At 44.8% G+C, this 22,074-nt stretch overlaps 1 protein-coding gene across 1 annotated transcript in view; it reads left to right on the forward strand.

The window, feature by feature from the left end:
• UQCC1 (ubiquinol-cytochrome c reductase complex assembly factor 1) overlaps positions 1-22,074 on the forward strand; it is a 150,679-nt gene that overhangs the window by 123,002 nt on the left and 5,603 nt on the right. Inside the window, exons 8-9 of the mRNA XM_073683536.1 lie at positions 4,342-4,419; positions 7,258-7,371. Of these exons, the coding sequence (XP_073539637.1) occupies positions 4,342-4,419; positions 7,258-7,371 (192 nt within the window). The remainder of the gene's footprint in view (positions 1-4,341; positions 4,420-7,257; positions 7,372-22,074) is intronic.

The raw sequence follows: 22,074 nt of genomic DNA on the forward strand, positions 1-22,074 counted from the left end.
AATTCATGCAAATAATTCATATCAATAAATTAAATATAAAAATTACTGATAATGATAAATAATGAACGAAAATACATATAAATGTGTAGTGACCAGAGGATAAATATAATAGATCCAGATATAAATCAATGTTTATTTCATAGTGCCAGATAGAAAAGCCCAAAACAATGAGGTAGTATGTCAGGGTGAACACATATTAATAACCATGGGGGGCATGCCACAGCCACCTCATACCACTCCAACGCTGTATCGCTATAGCTTTGTCAGGGAGTCTGTGGTATTCGTGGGCTGTAATTTATATATTTTGAATATTTTGGGATTTCCATCTTATGTTGGTTTTTGGTCATAACATGACAACATGTGCAAGGAGTTTGTATGTTCTCCCCATGTTTGCGTGGGTTTCCTCCAGGTTCTCCGGTTTCCTCCCACACTCCAAAGACATACTGATAGGGAATTTAGATTGTAAGCCCCAATGGGGACAGTGCCCATAATGTCTGTAAAGCGCTGTGGAATTAATGTCGCTATATAAGTGAGTAAAATAAATAAATTTATAGTAGACTGCAGAGGTGACCAGTACCCTAGGCAACAAGCAGTAAACAATATACCATATTTTTCGGACCATAAGACAAACTTTTTTCCCCAAAAGTTGGAAAGAAAATGGGGGGTGCGTCTTATGGTCCGAGCGTTACTTTACCGGTGGTGGTGGTGGAGCGGGGATCGCAGGGTCCTTTCGGCGGTGGCAGAGGTGAGATGCAGCTGGAGCCGGGGACTGTACCTGTGCTGGAGTGGCTGGTGTCGGGTGGTGAAGCAGAGGAGCCGGGGCCTGTTCCGGGCTGTGAGTGGCATCTGGCGGTGAGGCAGAGGAGTCAGGGCCTGTGCCGGGCTGTGAGCGGTGTGCGGCTTCCCGTGGCCGCTTCCATCTTCCTGAGGCTGTGATCTACAGGAAAATGGCCGCCTGAGCCGGCGCATGCGCCGACCGGGAGCTCTGGTGACCATTTTCCTGCAGATCACGGCCTCAGGAAGATGGCCGCGGCCATCGGAAGCCGCACACGCTGCTCTGCCTCATCGCCGGACGCCGCTCACAGCCCGGCACAGTCCCCTGCTCCTCTGCTTCACCGCCGGACGCGGCTCGCTGGTCCACAGGCCCTAGGCAAGTCACAGGCCTCAGCCGGTCCACAGGCCCCAGCCAGACACTAGCATCTCACCTCTTCTGCTGCCGCCGGGTTCCTGAGGCAGGGAACGGAGGGACCTGCGATCCTGCTCCACCTTCTCCGCAACTCACAGCTGCTCGAGCATCGGCTTCATGTATCCAGGGTCCGCAGCATTCCTCCACTTCTGCCGGGACGGTTTCCTGAAGGACCCTGCCTCCTGCTCCACCACCCCCCCCAGGTAAGATACCTAATCAGACTATAAGATGGACCCCCATCTTATAAAAAATATTTTTTTTCCTATTTTCCAACCCAAAATTTGGGGTGCGTCTTATGGTCCGGTGCGCCTTATAGTCCGAAAAATACGGTAATTTAAAAATCCCTTTCCTGAGCTACAACAGTAAAAAATAAATTGTAAAGTTGCTTGTTCTTAAAAGCAAATTGCAACTTTACCCATTTAATATTATGAAAAAAAAAGTTAATATCACTTTTAAAGCTGTGTTATTTACTTATTGAATAACACATTTATTAGGTTACTTTTTATAGAGCTGTTATTTGGTCACTGTCAGTTGGCATTATTGTATGGCACATTATATTTTGATGTTATGTGGCACTTCTTCTTGGGCAGAATGACTATATCATTCTTTCAGTTACTTACAGAACACCATTGTTATTTAGACAACAATATGAAAGTGTTATCTGACACTGTTATAGGAGACTATACAATGCTATTAAGTAGCCACAATTTGGTGTTATCATTTGAACACCATATGGCCGTAGACTAGATAAGGACATTAGTAGAAGCTACTGCATAGAGAATGATCCAATGAATGACACACTCCAAAAGGACATCTAGTGCTTATCAAGTGTTCTAAAGAAAGGTCAAAGTTTTTGCAAGTTTAATCAAAAACCGAAAGAAACCTAAATTGTAAAATTGGAAGAAATAATGAAATATTTGCTCATGTCTTTTTTTTTTTTTCTTGCCTCACTATCAGAGAAAAAATCCATTTTCCAAAGATATTAAAGGAGTTATCCCACAAACACAGTTCATTTTAATAAATAGATCTTGGAATAAAAATAAATTTCCAATTGGATGTGTTAAAATAAAAAAAATATTTCTGTGCTGAGATAATCTTATAAATGTGCCCCTGCTGTGTACTGTGTAATGGCTGTGTCTGACTGTACAGGAACATGGTCTGATCATACCACAGCTCCTGGGCAGGGGAGGAAGCAAAAGAGAGTATACAGATATTACAGCCGGGGATCACAGCTGATTCTTTGTTTTGAGGTAAAACGTTGTTTAAAAGCAGGCAGTGAAATGTTTTACCTCAAAACAAAGAATCAGCTGTGATCTCTGCTGAAATGTCTGTATCCTCTCTTGTGTGTCCCCCCCCCCTGCCCAGGAGATGTGGTATGATCAGACCATGTTCCTGCACGGTCAGACACAGCCATTACACAGTACACAGCAGGGGCACATTTATAAGATTATCTCAGCACAGGAACATTTTATTAAACACATCCAATTGTGGAAGTTATTATTATTCCAATATCTGTTAAATAAAATGCACTTTGTTCTTATGACAAACCCTTTAAGCTGATAAGTGGCTAACTTTTTGAATCTGTATTTTGACATGTGTCTCATTAAGTTCTTTTATACGTTATTTGTAGACATGAGATAAATAAAGAATGTGAACATAGTTTGTCGGTCAATGGAAGGAAAACGTAGGACATTATTCTATAAAGCAGGGGTAGGGAACCTCCGGCCCATGGCCCGCGATGACCTTTTCTGCGGCCCCCGGGCAGATTCCCGGGGACCGCAGTGCTCTGGCCGACAGCTTCATTTTGCCGGCCGCTAGTTCTTTAAACCCCTCCTTGCACTTCGAGCAAGCGCACGATCCCTTACTGAACGCTGCAGTGCGTGTAATGAAGGATTATGTACTGACCTTGACCAGTGCAAGCGTCAGTATGTAATTTGTGGGCATAGTTAGCGCGCATTGCACTTCATGCCCATAGATGAAGACAGAAGCTGCAGCCCCTGTGTCTCCTGTGATGTACTCCAGCCCCAAGTCTCCTATCATGTCCTCCAGCACCAGTGTCTTCTGTTATGTGCCCCAGCCTTCAGCCCCATGTCTTCTGTTATGTGCTCGCTTCAGCCCCGTGTCTCCTGTTATGTACTCCAGCCTGCAGCCCCAATGTCTCCTTTTAAGCATATACTTGAGCGCCAGCGTCAACTATGATGTATATGCTTCAACCCCAGAGTCTCCTTTTTTATGTATACACAGCAGTCCTAGCATGTCCTATGTGATGTATATATAGCAGACCCAGCGTCTCCTATGTGATGTATATGCAGCGGCCCCAGCGTGTTCTATATGATGTATATTATTCTTTAAAGCAGGGGTGGGAAACCTCCAGCCCGTGGCCCGCGATGACCTTTTCTGTTGCGGTTGTCCTGAAAAATAAGTTTTATCAACTTCAAAACGTATCTAGAATAAAACCGCATAGACACTCTGATACTGCATATTGGACCTTTATTTTGGATACAAAATCAGTAACGCAGATAACCCATTTTTTCTACTACTTTAATAAAGTGCTTATATTTATTCCATTATGTACTCCAGCTCAGTGTGACAGGCCATAGAAGTGGCAGGCCTTTGGTTTTAGGTGGTCATTATAGGTGAATAGTGGTGTAGGATTTATAGGATGTGCTTTTGGCAATGCTAATCCACTAAGCGTTTTCTATGTATTATCGTATATCGCTAGTTAAGTTAGATCTGGTTAAAACATGAATCCAGCTTCCATATAATGTCTCTGGTACCAGAGACAATAGCTCTAATTATGTGAAAAATAAACCGTTTATGCAATCCTTGGTATATGCAAATGTACCTGACTAGTCCTGGAGAAGGAAGGTTGCTTTACTTTACTCAGTGCAATCCGGCTTTACATGCTGAGACCACACCCACCAGGGCATGATTGACATCCTCCTGACTTGCTGTATCTACACATCCGAGCTTAAAGTCTGGAACATGAGCCCGATGTTCACAGAAGAGCAGAAGCAGCGAGACAGGAGGATGTCAATAATGTCCTGAGTCAATCAGCACTCACTTTTGAGCCCATTTCAATTTAAAAATTGTGAGCAGTTATTTTAGGATGTTTTACCATTACATGCATAATAAAATTAGATTTTTTTTTTCAGATTGATTCAGTGACAATGAAGAACACAACGAAAGCGTTAACAGAAATATTTTATGCATCCATATTTGGATATGATGAGGTATGATCTAGCGCCAACAGATGGCAGAATAATAATTTTAATTCACCCTGTTGTGTACCATGCCATGACTTACACGTATATTATGGAATGCCGGGCATTGAGGCGCCATTCTGCGTATGTCAATCATTGTGATCACACAGGCAAGAATCCTTACCCATGCCATTAATAGCAGATTTCCTGTTGCTAGGATCAGAGCAATCATCTATCAAAGAAAGGAACCCCCTTCCCCCCCACCTAAATAAAATGTAAAATACTTTTATTTGTATGCATTAAAAGTTCATAACACTACAAAGGAAAAATTGAGAATCCCACAGGTGAATGGGCAACTAATCAATCAACAGGGTGGGGGTAGGGAGGTATAGCTGGATCTCCACTACAAAATCCTTATTAGGCCCTGAGTATCGGCCCTGCCTGGCTGCGGAGGTTGGCACCCTAAAAGGCAACTCAAGATATGGCACCCCTGCTCCTCATCTTTTCGCCTTATTGACCTGACAAACACACACTGAAAAACCACAAACCTTCTCTAAGGATTTTTTTGGTTATGACCTCTTTAATGCATACCAATAAAAGTATTTTACATTTTATTTAGGGTTTATTGTCCTTTCTGTGTTAGACTGTTTAGATGAATACCTGAACTAATCAATAATTACTGTTAGCTTGGGATCAGAAAAATCTGTTGCCCCAGCTCTGAAACCCATTACAAGGCCGCAAAGGTGTTTATAAGATGGATATGATGCTTGGCTGTTTTTAAGCCCCTATAGACATGAATAGAGAGAGCGCATTTGTGGCTACCTCTCTGGTCAAAATGGATGGAGGGGGGTCCTGGAGATAGGTTCCTGCAGGTCCCTGAGGCTTAGTGCCCACGATGCAGAAATGAAGCAGAAATTTTCCTGAGCATTTCTGCATTTCCTTGGCAGAAAAACGCATGCGGTTTTTACATGCGTTTTTGACGCGGATTTGACTCGTATTTGTCATGCGTTTTTCCAATGCATTGTATAGGCAAATACGCATGCAGAAACGCACAAGAATTGGTCATGTCCGTATTTTTTCTGCGAGTAAAATCTGCGCAGAAAAAATCCTGACCATGTGCACAGAACTTGCAGAATGTCATAGGAAGTCATGGGATAAGGTATGCAATGCGTTTCTGGAGCGTTTACGCGCTGCAAATACGCACAAAAAAACGCACCAAAAACGCATCGTGGGCACACAGCCTAAGGTAGGGGGAAACTGCTTATCTCAGACATTTATAGCAATGCCTGTAGATATGAAAGATGTAAGAGCGACTCGGCACTCGACTTTTACAGTAAAGTGAACAAAAGTTTAATGTTAATACAAAACAATATTATGAAGTTTCGGTCCCAATCCAGACCTTCGTCACCTCTGATTGCCGCAGTGCAGGGGGTCATATGTGGATAAAGCCGTGCTGTAGAATTGCGTCCTAGGTCTGTGTGGTAGAGTGCTATATTGCACTGCAGCAATGGGACCTAAACTTCATAATATTGTTTTGGATTGACATTAAACTTTTGTTCACTTTACTGCAAAAGTCGAAAGCAGAGTCTCTCTTACACATTATATGGACTGGACCCCTACTCAAGCACCACATTCTCCTATAAACCGAGTGGCGTATATATCTACAGCATATTCTATAGAAATGTCAAGGATAGGGATACCCCTTTGATGACTGTCAATATGGCTTTTGTAATGAATAAGGGATTGTGTCTTGTTTTTCTGTCGCCATAGGATAAGCCCCGCCTGGTTGTCCTTGATAGCTTTTTCCCTTCTCTAAAGCTGCACATACACAGATGGATAATCGTAAAGGATCATTCTTAAAAATGTGCGATACACTGAAAATAATTGTGAAAATTGCCAAGCACCCTATGAACGAGTAAAAAGCTCGTTCATCAGGTGTAATGATTTTTTGCACAGCGCAAAAGATCGTCATTCTTTGCAGGACATCATCCTGAGCCTATGCACATTGAGCAATCTACTACAGGTCGCTCAGGGCGCATCGTTTACTTTGCTCTACATGTGTACACAGACTATTAAATGCTCACCGATCGGTAAAAGTTTACCAATTGTTGGTTGTATTGTGTTGCCGGTTTGTCCATAAATGGACCCTAAGGGTATGTGCACACGTTGAGTATTTTGTGTGCAGAAATTTCTACACCATTTCTGCATCTCTTAGCAGGAAAACACAGCCTCCAAAACATTGCAATTTTGCCGCGTTTTTACCACGTTTTCTGCACCAAATCTGCAAGTCAAAAATACTCATTTCAGGTTTCTCATTCACTTTGCTGTCGTCAGGTTTTGCTTAAGGTTTTGTTAACAAATCGCAGCAAAAACGCACCATGTGCACATGGCCTAATAGGATTAGAAGACTCTGGTCATTTAACCCCTTGAAAGCAAATAAATGCCTCCCCTGTGACTATTACCATTTCGTATTGCACTTTGTTCGGGAGCACAATGTGCATATATATTGACAATTTTCACTTTATTACCATCGGCTTATTGATATGCATTTTGAAATTTAGTGATGCATGGAATGGATTTTCATATATTTAAGTTGCCCTTGGATTCTCCTTATATTCCCGTTATATATTGATGTGCTTTTCTGCTCTGAGCCATTTTGGACTTGAGTGCTCTATTTTCTCCTTTGTGATTTCAGCATCAATTAGTCCTCTTTTTTTTTTCTTATGAATGTTATTTGTGATGAAGAATGATTATGAAATATGATTTATAAATTCTGGTGCTGCTGATTTTTGTAGGTATAAAATATTCCTTGATTAACATTATTAGCTTGGTGGTGACTGCAGTTTTAATAATTTTTGTCTGTTTTAGGGGATTATATCTGATGATCGAGTCCTGTCTTCTGCACTTTGGCGTAATCTTTTCAACATGAAGTGTGACGATCCCCGACAACTGGAACTAATGGTTGAATACGTGCGCAAACAGGTAAATCGCTCAAATCCTCTTAAATTTTTCCAGAGGTGATTTTAACTGGGGTATGACTCAAAGTTTTGTAAAACAATATGTGCACATTCGCAAGCCACTTTTTTTTTTCATAGGCCATGTTTTCAAGGCAAAAATGTTGCGTATTTTTTGCACGTGTCTTACAGCACAGTATGCGCTAGCAGTCTCCTCTGGTTATTATATTTTTGTTGCTTTTTTATGCTTCCCCTCCCCCCTTTTTTATGCATTTTGTTGCACATTTGACACAACTTTATTTTTCTGTATTATCTTAGTGCAGAACTGATGGAATTCTGCAATTAAAAGCACATTTTAATTTTTTACATGCTTTTTCTCAGGCTCCCTATAGTCCACAGGGGAAAAAAAAGCAACAAAAAACGCACAGCACTACAGCATTTTTACATGAGCCATGGGCATGAGTTTTCATGAATCACATCCACTAAGATTAGAACTATTAAATGCAATAGATTTTCTGCACACACAAAAAAAATGCAGCGCTAACACTGTGTGAGAATATGGCATTAAAATGAAGAAACTTTACAAATGGTCTTGATTCCAAATTTCCTATAGGTTTTGGGTCTACAGCTCCTATACAGAATTGTTTGCCTCCCTGGTAATAGACATGGTAACATACTTAGCTGGCTTTCACGGGGGAAATTTTGTGTCTCCATACATTTAATACAAATTATCTATTATAGATTGGTCATAAATGGGACTTGTCACGCTGCCGTCCATATAGAGCAGATGGACAAGGGTTGTCTTTTAAACAATCACTTTGAGAAACATGAAAACAGAATTTCTACTTCCGAATATAACATTACTGTGCAAGACGCTTTCCTTGGATCACGGTTGGGGTTGACATTACAGGAAGGGCACAAATTGACACAGATACATTGGAGGTTCCATCATATTTCCCAGAAGAAAGATTTAAAAGTAAAAACTGACTAACCACATTATACAGATGCGGCAAACTTTAACTTGACCTATTTTATGATACTATGATGAAGCAAACATTTTCAATGTTTCTTGCTGTGTTAAATGACAAGTTAAGGTTTGCGACATCGCGAGATCCATTGGACAAAGGTGTCCAGCGGTGTCCACTATGTTGTCCATTATGTAACGGATTTGGCCTGCCATCAATATTTTTTTGTTCTCCTAAGAGCCAACAAAACAACAGATTTGATGGCTTCATGGGGATTCTGATCATTCATTGAGCTTCCTACTAAGGATGGATCTACCACACCAGGAAAAGATTTGCCAAAATTTTTGTATGATATTATGCATTTCTGGTTGTCAAAAGCATATAGCATAACCAGCTAAGCTGCGTGATTCTTGCACAATTACAATAAGCAAGGCAAAAATATGAGATATGGACTGCTTTATTATATATGGCTTTATAAATAGCTAGATTAGAAGTCTGAGGCCGGATTTAGACAGGTGTAGTTCACGGTCTGTATACAGACTGCAATTATCCAACCGCGGGTTTCCCCACCCAAACTTACAGTTTTGTAGTCACATGTGGTACTATAAGTTGTGGCTGGGAGACCCGCAGATACTTTAGTTGGGAAATACAGTTGATATACGGACCATAAGATACGCCCGTCAGAACCTGGCCTAAAATAGATGTCAATGTTTATATAAATGTGAGTTCATCTTTTAAAGGGAATCTGTCAGTAGGATCAACCTTTCTAAGCCGTCTATATGACCATGCAGGTCATAGAAATTTGAATAAAATGATATCTTGATAGCTGCAATCCAATACCTTTTTCCAGAGGAATCCACATTTTTCTTTATATGTAAATGAGCTGTTCAGATCTAGGGGTGGGAAATCGATCTCCCTTTTTCCCTAAGAATCTGCCTCTAGAGTTTATTCTATATGAATGGGGGCGTTACCAGTGTGAGACATGTCGATCAGGAGAGCAGACTGTCAGTCATTACATGTCTCACACTAGTAATGCCTCCTTTAATTTAAATTAATCTCTGGAGGTAGATCCTCAGGGAGATCCGTGCCCGGCCCATAGATCTTAACAGTTCATTTCATATTACGAAACATGAATTTCTCTTCTCTGGAATAATACATCGGATCACAGATATCAAGGTATAATGTAATTCAGCTTCCAATGACCTACATGCCCATATAGACTGCTTAGGAGGGTTGATCCTACTGACAGATTCCCTTTAAAGCCCTTTTCCAACTAAGAATTTTGGAAGAGGATGGGTGACTATAATACTGATTGTAGTGTGAACAAATCTAACAAACTTTTCATTCTTTGTTCAGATGGATGTCTTTTCAAGGATTGTTTTACAAGTAAAGTAGTTCAGTGTTGCTGGAAGCAGGGATGCTGTTGTGACAAGCCCACATTTTCATCAATCATAGTCATGATCCTTATTCATAAATTAAATATTCTTGTTTTTTGAGTATTATGTAGTCTTTTTTGATAGATCAGATCACAATTTAAAACAGCTGGTAAATTTAGAAAGCATGATCAAAACTATTATTAATTTTGTTTGTTTTTAATAATAATTATAACTTTTTTAGTCTTATTTATCTATGGTATATTATTTCATATGCAGTGCCTACAAGTAGTATTCAACCCCCTGCAGATTTAGCTGGTTGACACATGCGGAATTAACTTGGCATTGTGACATTTGTACTGTAGATCAGCCTGGAAGTGGGAAATGCACTGCAGCAAATTTTGTTTTTGTTTTTTGTTTTTTTGTTTTTTTTAAAAACGTTAAAAGTTAATTCAGAGTGTCATTTATTATTCAACCCCTCAAACCACAAGAATTCTGTTTGGTCCCCCTAAAGTATTAAGAAGTAGTTCAGGCACCAAGAATAATGAGCTTCACATGTGTGGATTAAAGATCTCTTTTGCCAGCCTTTTCTGACTATTTAAGACCCTCCCCAAACTTGTGAACAACACTCAGACATGGTCAACATGGGAAAAACAAAGGAGCATTCCAAGGCCATCAGAGACAAGATCGTGGAGGGTCACAAGGCTGGCAAGGGGTACAAAACCCTTTCCAAGGAGTTGGGCCTACCTGTCTCCACTGTTGGGAGCATCATCCGTAAGTGGAAGGCTTATGGAACTACTGTTAGCCTTCCATGGCCTGGACAGCCTTTGAAAGTGTCCTCCCGTGCCGAGGCCAGGCTTGTCCGAAGAGTCAAGGCTAACGCAAGGACAACAAGGAAGGAGCTCTGGGAAGATCTCATGGCAGTGGGGACATTGGTTTCAGTCAATACCATAAGTAACGTACTCCACCGCAATGGTCTCCGTTCCAGATGAGCCTGTATGGTACCTTTACTTTCAAAGCGTCATGTCAAGGCTCGTCTACAGTTTGCTCATGATCACTTGGAGGACTCTGAGACAGACTGGTTCAAGGTTCTATGGTCTGATGAGACCAAGATCGAGATCTTTGGTGCCAACCACACACGTGACGTTTGGAGACTGGATGGCACTGCATACGACCCCAAGAATACCATCCCTACAGTCAAGCATGGTGGTGGCAGCATCATGCTGTGGGGCTGTTTCTCAGCCAAGGGGCCTGGCCATCTGGTCCGCATCCATGGGAAGATGGATAGCACGGCCTATCTGGAGATTTGGGCCAAGAACCTCCGCTTCTCCATCAAGGATCTTAAGATGGGTCGTAATTTCATCTTCCAACAAGACAACGACCCAAAGCACACAGCCAAGAAAACCAAGGCCTGGTTCAAGAGGGCAAAAGTCAAGGTGTTGGAGTGGCCTAGTCAGTCTCCTGACCTTAACCCAATTGAAAACTTGTGGAAGGAGCTCAAGAATAAAGTCCACATGAGACACCCAAAGAACCTAGATAACTTGGAGAAGATCTGCATGGAGGAGTGGGCCAAGATAACTCCACAGACCTGTGCCGGCCTGATCAGGTCATATAAAAGACGATTATTAGCTGTAATTGCAAACAAGGGTTATTCCACAAAATATTAAACATAGGGGTTGTATAATAATTGACCCACACTTTTATGTTTAAAATTTAATAAAATTCAACTGAGCAACATAACTTTTTGGTTTGTAAGATTTATGCTTCTGTTCATAAAACCTACTCTCGTTTGCAGTTTGAAGGCTCTAACTTATTTGCATCTTATCAAACCAGCTAAATCTGCAGGGGGTTGAATACTACTTGTAGGCACTGTAAGTACCCAAATACAATACTAATACCATAGCATGGTTCAGAGCAGTGTTAAAGGGGTTTCCTCGTCATCATAAATGGACAACATTGCATAGTGCTTGTAAAAACAAGCAACTTTGCACTTTACCTCTTAATAAAAAATGTTCTCTGTTTTCAAAAACTGAAGGTTTTTTTAATTTTATTTTTTTATTTGTCCTTGCCTAAATTACAGGCCACCTTTTTATTCTATTAGCAGTGGCCAAATTCCTAGGCAAGGACCGCAGTTCAAACACTTCGGGCCAGCTGTGCAGCCATGCCACTAGGGTGCACTGTCAATCAATCAAGAGCGCACTGCCATCAGCAAGCAGGAAGTTTGAATGTGCATTCCTGATTGACTTGGGGCTGCCCCTATAAGATGCTCACTTTCAATATGAGATAATCTTGCATCAGAAGCGCACATATTGGCTTCTTATCCTGGTAGCTAACGATGAGAGACATTTGTTAAGTCTGTTTATCACGTTTTAATATAAAGCAGCTGGTCACACTCACAGTGGTGTATTAGATAGATCTTAAGTCTTTCTCTATGTTTTATTGTGCAGACACATTACACATAAAGTTGGCATGCAGTAAACAACCCACTAGGGGTATTTCTTAATAATGTCTAGTGTGTTATTGCTTGCATATGGATGTGCTGGGGACACAGGGGAGGCTCGTGTGCTACCCTCACCGAATTTTTGCGGAGCAAAGTTTGAGTTTCCAACATCAGTGTCTTCTGTGGTTTGGTCTTTGTAGCTAGACTGAAACTTGTTAAACGAAATAAACACCACTGTGACATGCTTAATAATCCTTCAATTCCAAAGAATGTTTTAGTGTTTAGTCTCATGTGGATTTTGTAGGTCCTTCTAAGGTTTGGTTTTAATGATGTCTTTTTCTGCATGGACTGAACTGTACTGGTCTGCAGAAACACCTGTGAGTTACGTAATCCTTTCCCAAATGACTCCATCCTCCTTTCATGGATTCTGTGAGATATTTACCAAATATATAAGTAGTTTGAAGGTGTAACTCTAGTTAACCCTCCTTATTCAAAGTCACGACAAGTGGCCATCAGATCTTCCCCCAGCATCTAGAAGAGCTGGAATCATTTAGTACTTTTAATAAGATTTTTAAAATTTGTTTTTGTAAATCCATTCCGAAAAAAAAATGCTAAGTTTTAATTTCCAAAGTTTTTTTTTTTTTTTTTTTTCTTAACACAAGGTATTCATTATGGATTATGTGAGATTGGGCTTGAACAGCGGTGTTAACAAGTACGGGACAGGCAGGATCTTGAGAGTAGATTGAAATTTTTTTTTTTCAACCTTCTCTGTAACATGTCATTGTTTATTCAGCTGCTCCGTGTTCCTGCCACTCTGCGAACTGGTGCTTTTGCTGGCTGAACACAGGCCAAGCATGGTGAAAACAGTTCCCAGACCTTCGGGACACTCAATGTATGCTAAGCAGTGTTATTCTACCAGACGTCTTCCAGAGACATAGTGTAGTTCGTGCGCACCTTGCGGACTTGAGTTATTGAGTTGGTTGGGTGATAGTTGATTCCAGTAGAGTTGCCACCAGTCTATACTTTGCCTAGAGAAACACAAAGTGATATTCTAATCGGGGTATGTTCATATTTATACAGTGGATACGGAAAGTATTCAGTCCCCTTTACATTTTTCACTCTTTGTTTCATTGCAGCCATTTGCTAAAAAGTTCATTTTTTTCCCATTAAAGTACACGCTGCACCCCATCTTGACTGAAAAAAAACAGAAATGTAGAAATTTTTGCAAATTTATTTAAAAAAGAAAAACTGAAATATCACATGGTCATAAGTATTCAGACCCTTTGCTCAGTATTGAGTAGAAGCACCCTTTTGGGCTAGTACAGCCATGAGACTTCTTGGGAATGATGCAGCAAGTTTTTCACACTTGGATTTGGGGATCCTCTGCCATTCTTCCTTGCAGATCCTCTCTAGTTCCGTCAGGTTGGATGGTGAACGTTGGTGGACAGCCATTTTCAGGTCTCTCCAGAGATGCTCAATTGGGTTTAGGTCGGCTCTGGCTGGGCCAGTCAAGAATGGTCACAGAGTTGTTCTGAAGCCACTCCTTTGTTATTTTAGCTGTGTGCTTAGGGTCATTGTCTTGTTGGAAGGTGAACCTTCGGCCAAGTCTGAGGTCCAGAGCACTCTGGAAGAGGTTTTTATCCAGGATAGGGTGCAGAGTGGACTTTAATGAGAAAAAAATGAACTTTTTACAATTTACCAAAAGGCTGCAATGAAACAAAGAGTGAAAAATTTAAAGGGGTCTGAATACTTTCCATACCCACTGTACGTGACATTTCTGGATAATGGGCTAGTAGTAGAAATCTGTAGCAGAAGAGCAATAAAACTGTATCTACAAAATTACAACTTATGTTTGCTTATCACTGATATTTTTTGAAGCTACTTTTAAAGGTCTACAAAGCAACTTTTTTTGTCCTATATGCAAGTAGTGCAGCGAAACCACAGAAAATCTAAACATATCGGAACATCCTGTAATAATTGGGTCATAATAAAGTTCAAAGCAGATATCCCCAACCTTTTGTAGGTCACAAGCCACTTTTATGTACAGCTGATGGTGTTGAGCCACTTTGCATGTTATACAGGAACGGTTATGATCAAATTATAAAGGCTCTTACATCAGTGATTTGCCAGTGTAGACTAATGACATCACTAGTGCACAAAATGTTCTGAAGCTGCCAAATGTTGGGGAGTGAAATGTAGTGATCCCAAGAACCATATGTGGCTTAAAAGCCACTGGTTGGGCAACACTTGTGTACAGAATGGAATATCGTTCCTTGTGACTTCTAAGTTTCTTAAAGAAGCTGTCCAGTTTCAAAATGACCCAAAAGCTTCATCTTTTTGTAAATAACAATATCGATGTTACCATCACTTTAGCCGCACCTCTCCACTACTCCCCGCTTGTCTTTGTTGATATATCTGCTGTGGGGATGTCCTGTCTAAGGCTCTGTGGCTGCTACAGCCAATCATTGGGCTCATTGGTTTTGAAGTAATTGGTACAAGACCAGTGATGGACCTGCATTCGGTCAAATGCTGTAGACGGGAAATTAGCAGTGCAGCCATGTCAACAAAGATTGGTGGGGAGCATTGAAGAGGCGACACCGGAGCTGCAGTAGATAAGTAATTCTGATTTGTTATTTTCAACCAGATCTACCCTTTGGGTCATTTTACTTTGCAGTAAGACATCTCTTTTAAACTAAGAGTAGACTGTATCGAGCTACTAATTGTCATTTTTAACTGTTGAAAGTGCAATCCAAGCTGCCGACACCATTTTTAAGAAAAGATTCAGTCAAACTACTAATTTATTAATTTAAACCTCTGTTCATTCGGGGTTTAAGAGTCCAGTGGGTGGTCTTACTTAGTGGTTGACCAGTATCTCTCTATGCAGTCATGTGTTTTATAAGGAAGGGTGTCATTCACTGAGTAGGACCGCCAATGGACACTTAAGTCCAGTATGAACAGAGGTTTAAATGAATGAATTACCTGTACTAGTTCTACTAAATCTTTTCCCACAAATTCACATATTGTCATCTCTTACTTTTAAAGCATGCTGCAAACTGAACTCCATGTTAAATGTGATTGATTGGTTGCTTTACTTTAGAGCTTTTATGGATATTTGATGAGTTACCTCACATTTTTATTGTAACGGGTCTGGGAGGTGGAACCTCTGAGCAACTATACAAAGGGGCAGTCCTTGTAAGGAAGCTGGTGGCTCCCAGGGAAGGCGAGCAGGTAGTCACAGCAAGTGACAGGAACAGTCTCTGGGTAGAAGGGCAGGAGGTCACGGCAAGTGACGGGGACAGTCTCTAGACAGGCGGATGGTCACGGCAAGTGACAGCAGGGAAAGAGTCTCTAGATAGGCTAGCAGGCAGGTAGCAGGTGAGCGCTCCCAGGTGAGCGGGCAAGAGTCTCTGGACAGGCAGGTGGTCACGGCAAGTGACGGCAGAGCCTCCAGGTAGGCTAGCAGGCAGGTAGCAGGTGAGCGCTCCCAGGTGAGCGGGCATGAGTCTCTGGACAGGCAGGTGGTCACGGCAAGTGACGGCAGAGCCTCCAGGTAGGCTAGCAGGTAGGTGAGCGCTCCCAGGTCAGCGGGCAAGAGTCTCTGGACAGGCAGGTGGTCACGGCAAGTGACGGCAGAGCCTCCAGGTGGGCTAGCAGGCAGGTAGCAGGTGAGCGGGCAAGAGTCTCTGGACAGGCAGGCTGGTATCTGGCAGGTACTTCCTGGTCCGCAGGCGGACTGATCCATAGACAGACTGGCAGGTGCTGGTAGGCAGACTGTCGGACCACAGGATAGCAAGCAGGTAAGCAGATATCAGGCAGGTATCAAACAGGAATCTGGCAGGTAACTGGTAACGGGACCTGAGGGCTGAAGCAGAGTTGAAAGGCTTTGCAACAGCATTGCTCGGGCACCTCCATTTTGGAGGAGGTGCCTTATATATGGTGTGGTCCTCCGGCCATTGGCCGGGGACTCCTTAGGACGGCGCGCGCGGTCCCTTTAAGAGAGGGGGAGCGCGCGCCCTAAGCACAGAGGCCGGGAAGCAGCGCGCGCTGCCAGCAGAGCGGGAGGAAGACGCCGGGCAAGGAGCGGAGAGGTGAGGGGAACGGCGTCCCTGCCTAGCAGGAGGCAGGGACGCCGACGCTACAGTACCCCCCCTTTTAGGCCCCCCCTTTTTTAGGCCAGACAGGAATTTATCAAGGATGAGCGGGGCATGGATGTTCTCCCGGGGCTCCCATGTTCTCTCCTCAGGACCAAACCCCTTCCAATCCACTAGAAAAGAGGTCCTTCCTCTTACCCTTTTGGTGGCCAGAATGTTCTCTACCTCAAACTTGTTTTCAGTGGAAACCGGAGCAGGAGGCGTACCTGTAGACTTGGAAAAAGAGTTAAGTATCACGGGTTTGAGTAGAGATACATGGAAGGAGTTGGGAATCCGCAAATTGGCCGGGAGTGTTCAATTTATAGGCCACCGGGTTGATTTGTTTGATAACTTCCAGTGGGCCGATGAACCGAGGCCCTAACTTGTAAGAAGGAATCTTGAGCCGGACATATTTGGACGAGAGCCAGACTTTATCTCCAGGACGGATTTGTGGTGGATCCAGACGTCTCTTGTCAGCCTGTTTTTTCATCCGCTCGGATGACTGAAGAAGTGCGGATCTGGTACTTTCCCAAATGGAGGAAAATTCGTTAACGAGAGATTCCGCAGCCGGATTGTCCACCGAGGCGGAGACGGGAAACGGGATCTGAGGATGCTGACCGAAGACTACACAAAACGGGGATTTGGAGGAAGATTCGCTCTCGTGATTATTGTAAGAAAATTCAGCCCACGGTAAAAGATCCACCCAGTCGGAATGGTGAGCATTAACAAAGTGCCGGAGGTAACTGGTTAAAATTTGGTTGATCCGTTCTACTTGGCCATTGGACTGTGGGTGATAAGCGGAAGAAAAGTCCAAGGTGACCCCCAGCAGTTTACACATGGCTCGCCAAAAACGAGAGGTGAACTGAACCCCTCGGTCGGATACGATGTGGAGAGGAAGACCATGAAGACCGAAGACATGATGGATAAAGTCTTTAGCTAACTCTGATGCAGATGGGAGACCCGGCAGGGGAATAAAGTGAGCCATTTTGGAAAAGCGGTCAGCGACCACCCATATGACCGTACAACCGACAGAGACAGGGAGGTCCGTTATAAAGTCCATAGCTATATGCTGCCACGGGGCAGCAGGTACAGGAAGTGGAAGGAGACGGCTGGCTGGCAGATCAGATGTCTCGGAACCTTGTTGCGGGCGCAGGACACACAGGCTGAAACAAAGTCTATTACGTCCTTGTGCAGGGTAGGCCACCAGTAATGCCGGGTAATAAGCTGGAGGGTCTTTTTCTGACCAGCGTGGCCAGCTAGCTTGGACGAGTGTCCCCAGTGTAGAACCTTCTCACGATCAGGAACAGTTACGAACGTCTTACCGGGTGGAAGACGATTTAGATTCACGGGGGCCACCTGCATTACTTTGGCGGGGTCGATGATGTGTTTAGGCTCCTCTTCAAGATCAGAGACCAAAAAGGATCGGGATAAGGCATCAGCTTTGATGTTTTTGTCAGCCGGGCGAAAATGAAGAATGAAATTAAAGCGGGCGAAGAACAAGGACCACCGGGCTTGGCGCGGGTTAAGTCTCTGGGCACTCTGGAGGTAAGCCAAGTTCTTGTGGTCCGTGTAAATTATTACCGGGTGAAGAGCCCCCTCGAGCAGGTAACGCCACTCCTCCAGTGCCAGCTTAATGGCCAACAATTCTCGGTCTCCTATAGAATAATTGCGCTCAGAGGAGGAGAAGAGTTTGGAGAAGAAGCCGCAAGTTACCATTCTTCCGGAAGACTACTTTTGGGTAAGTACTGCTCCGGCTCCGGAGGAGGAAGCTTCAACTTCTAGAAAGAATTGTTTGTTGCCGTCCGGACGATGCAGCACAGGGGCGGAGGAAAAAGCTTGTTTTAAGGAAAGGAAGGCCTCCTCTGCTTCGGGCGGCCATTCTCTGGGATTAGCGCCCTTACGGGTGAGCGCCGAGATAGGGGCAGTCCAGGAAGAGAAGTGCGGAATGAAGAGGCGGTAGTAGTTGGCGAAGCCCAGGAACCGCTGAATAGCCTTCAACCCCCTCTGGTCGGGGCCACTTCTGGATGGCAGACAGTTTCTCAGGATCCATTTGTAGGCCGGTCTGAGAGATTATGTAGCCCAGAAACGGAAGCGAGGTCTGCTCAAAGAGGCACTTCTCTTATTTAGCGTAGAGGTGGTTCTGCCTGAGCCTGAGCAGGACCTGACGAACGTCCCTCCGGTGAGTGAGAAGATCCGGAGAGAAGACCAAGATGTCGTCCAGGTACACCACCACGCAGGAGTAGAGAAGGGCACGGAAGATGTCATTGACCAACTCTTGAAAGACGGCGGAAGCGTTACAGAGACCGAAGGGCATTGCAAGATATTCCTAGTGGCCATCCCGGGTGTTGAATGCCGTCTTCCATTCATCCCCCTGACGGATACGGACCAGATTATACGCCCCATGGAGGTCCAGCTTGGTGAAGATTCTAGCCCCCCTCAGACGATCAAATAATTCAGGAATGAGCGGAAGGGGGTATTTATTCTTCACTGTGATCTGGTTAAGGCCTCTATAGTCTATACAGGGACGGAGTGAACCGTCCTTCTTTTTGACGAAGAAGAAGCCTGCTCCCGCCGGGGAGGTAGATTTCCGGATAAATCCCCGGGCCAGATTCTCCTCAATATATTCAGACATGGACCGGGTCTCAGCAGCGGACAAAGGGTAAATACGCCCACTGGGAGGAGTAGCGCCGGGCATCAGGTCAATTGGGCAGTCTTATAGTCTATGAGGGGGTAATGTCTCTGCTTCTCTTTTATTAAAGACGTCCGCAAAAGAACAATAGGGAGCCGGTAGGCCGGGTAGATTGGCTGGGGTAGGAGAAGGACGAGCAGGATGAACGGGAACTAAACAAGTCTTATGGCAGTCCTGTCCCCAACGAAGAACTTCTCCGGTCTGCCAATCAAGCACGGGTGCGTGTCTCTGGAGCCAAGGTAGGCCTAGCAAGAGGGCGTGAGAGAGTCCAGGCAGAACATGGAAGAAGATGCTCTCAGAGTGCAGCATTCCCACCTGCAGAATTATGGATTCGGTGATGAATTGGATGGGATGAGGTAAGAGGCCCCCATCCACGGCGGCGACAGATAAGGGTACAGCCAGAGGTTTGGTGGGAATGCGGTATCTCTCTACCAGGGACTGAGAAATGAGATTTCCGGCAGCTCCAGAGTCAAGTTGAGCCAGTTCAAAATAACGGTTCTCCCCGCAGATGATAGAGACCGACAGCATTAGAGATGGAGAGGGTTTATTTCTGTCTAGGGCGACCTCTCTGAACGATCCTAGACACAGGCGTTTCCCGACCTCTCCAGACAGGAACGGATCCGGTGCTCCTTACTGCCACAGTAGAAGCCGCTCCCCTCGGCACGGCGTAATTCTTGACGGGTCTTGACCATCTTGGTCTGGTCGACCTGCATAGGCTCGGGTGAGTGCGCCGGGGGAGTAACGGAGGAGGTGACGGGGCTCTGGAAGGTAGGGACAAGGCGTGGAAACCTCCTCTCACGGGTGACCTCTTTGGTGCGCTCCTGGAACCGGATGTCAATCCGGGTGGCAAGTGTAATTAAGTCGTCGAGAGTGGTAGGAATGTCCCGACCGGCGAGTTCATCTTTAATACGTCCGGACAGACCCTCCCAGAAGACTGACACCAGGGCGTTGTTATCCCAGGCAAGCTCCGAAGCAAGGGTACGGAACCGTATGGCATATTGGGCCACGGTGAGACTTCCTTGGCGGAGGCGTAGCAGAGATGAGGCGGATGAGGTCCTCCGTCCTGGTTCGTCGAAGACCTTCCGAAAAGCCGTGAGAAAGGCTGGCAGATTGGACACCAGGGGGTCTCCTCTCTCCCATAGAGGATTTAGCCAAGCCAGTGCCTCCCCCGTGAGATGGGACATGATGAAGGCTACTTTGGCTCGGTCGGTGGAAAACTGGTGTGCCAACAGTTCGAAGTGCAGAGTGCACAGGTTAATGAAGCCCCGTGCCTGACCGGGATCTCCGCCAAAACGAGGCGAGGCGGGGACCGGGAAGAGATGCCATGGAATTGATGGGCAGCGACGCTGCCGGGGTAGGAGTCGTGCGACTGGAAGCAGGTCCCGAAGAGGTAGTCAGTGTGTCCAGGCGGGAGTTAACACTACGCAGGTGGCTCAGGATGGACTCCTGTTGGGACCTCTGACGGGAAATTTCATGACATAGGTCCCAGAGATAGGGAGCTTGGGTGCCACCGGGTTCCATGGCAGGAGCAAACTGTAACGGGTCTGGGAGGTGGAACCTCTGAGCAACTATACAAAGGGGCAGTCCTTGTAAGGAAGCGGGTGGCTCCCAGGGAAGGCAGGCAGGTAGTCACGGCAAGTGACAGGGACAGTCTCTGGGTAGAAGGGCAGGAGGTCACGGCAAGTGACGGGGACAGTCTCTAGACAGGCGGATGGTCACGGCAAGTGACAGCAGGGTAAGAGTCTCTAGATAGGCTAGCAGGCAGGTAGCAGGTGAGCGCTCCCAGGTGAGCGGGCAAGAGTCTCTGGACAGGCAGGTGGTCACGGCAAGTGACGGCAGAGCCTCCAGGTAGGCTAGCAGGCAGGTAGCAGGTGAGCGCTCCCAGGTGAGCGGGCAAGAGTCTCTGGACAGGCAGGTGGTCACGGCAAGTGACGGCAGAGCCTCCAGGTAGGCTAGCAGGCAGGTAGCAGGTGAGCGCTCCCAGGTGAGCAGGCAAGAGTCTCTGGACAGGCAGGCAGGTATCAGGCAGGTATCTGGCAGGTACTTCCTGGTCCGCAGGCGGACTGATCCATAGACAGACTGGCAGGTGCTGGTAGGCAGACTGTCGGACCACAGGATAGCAAGCAGGTAAGCAGATATCAGGCAGGTATCAAACAGGAATCTGGCAGGTGACTGGCAGGTAACTGGTAACGGGACCTGAGGGCTGAAGCAGAGGTGAAAGGCTTTGCAACAACATTGCTCGGGCACCTCAATTTTGGAGGAGGTGCCTTATATATGGTGAGGTCCTCCGGCCATTGCCCTAAGCACAGAGGCCGGGAAGCAGCGCGCGCTGCCAGCAGAGCGGGAGGAAGACGCCGGGCACGGAGCGGAGTGGTGAGGGGAACGGCGTCCCTGCCTAGCAGGAGGCAGGGACGCCGACGCTACATTTATGTTTCATAACATTTGTATAATTACGCAATGAAACGGCTAAATAAATTAGGATAGTACTGCACACATGGAAATATATTGACCTGGCCTCTCAATTTAGGCATAAAGCATTTTGAAGCCGATAATACAAAAAATTTGAGCGTAGCTACAAAATAGTTACTGAGAACATGAGTGTACATGTCGCACGTTTTCTCCTGTGCCCCTTGGAAATGCTTAGATCTCCTGAAAGATAAATATGATCTAAAGGAGCCATGAGTAGTTAAAGCTTTATTTGTCAAGTGGATGGGAGTTGGATGGAAAACAAGTTGCTCAGAGTCATGGAGATATGACCTTAGCTGCTAGCTTCTTTTCAAAAAGACAAATTACATAAAACGCCTTTAGTTTTCTTAATAAATTTATCCAAACGAACTATCCACCTGAAGGAAGTCAAACTCCTACCACCCAGCCCAGACTCCCATTTGAAGACATATGTTCCTTCCCCTCACTCCCCCTTGTAAGTAGAGCAGGGTACTGGACAACCAGATGAGATCTCTTTGGGGCAGCTCTGGTGGGGTAATGGTTCTAACTAAATAAATGCGATAGTTTTCTTCCTTCTAGAGGAGAGCTACCGAACTTCATAGAAGGAATCTCATCCAGCAAATCCGTACCTTGCTCTTTACTGATGAAACGGCTGTCTATAGATAAGTGTCTAGTTTATATGGGTATTA

The sequence above is a fragment of the Phyllobates terribilis genome, unplaced genomic scaffold (genome assembly GCF_046119375.1).
Source record: "Phyllobates terribilis strain yellow unplaced genomic scaffold, ASM4611937v1 Scaffold_5__5_contigs__length_657084704, whole genome shotgun sequence".
In the NCBI taxonomy this organism is placed as follows: Eukaryota; Metazoa; Chordata; class Amphibia; order Anura; family Dendrobatidae; genus Phyllobates; species Phyllobates terribilis.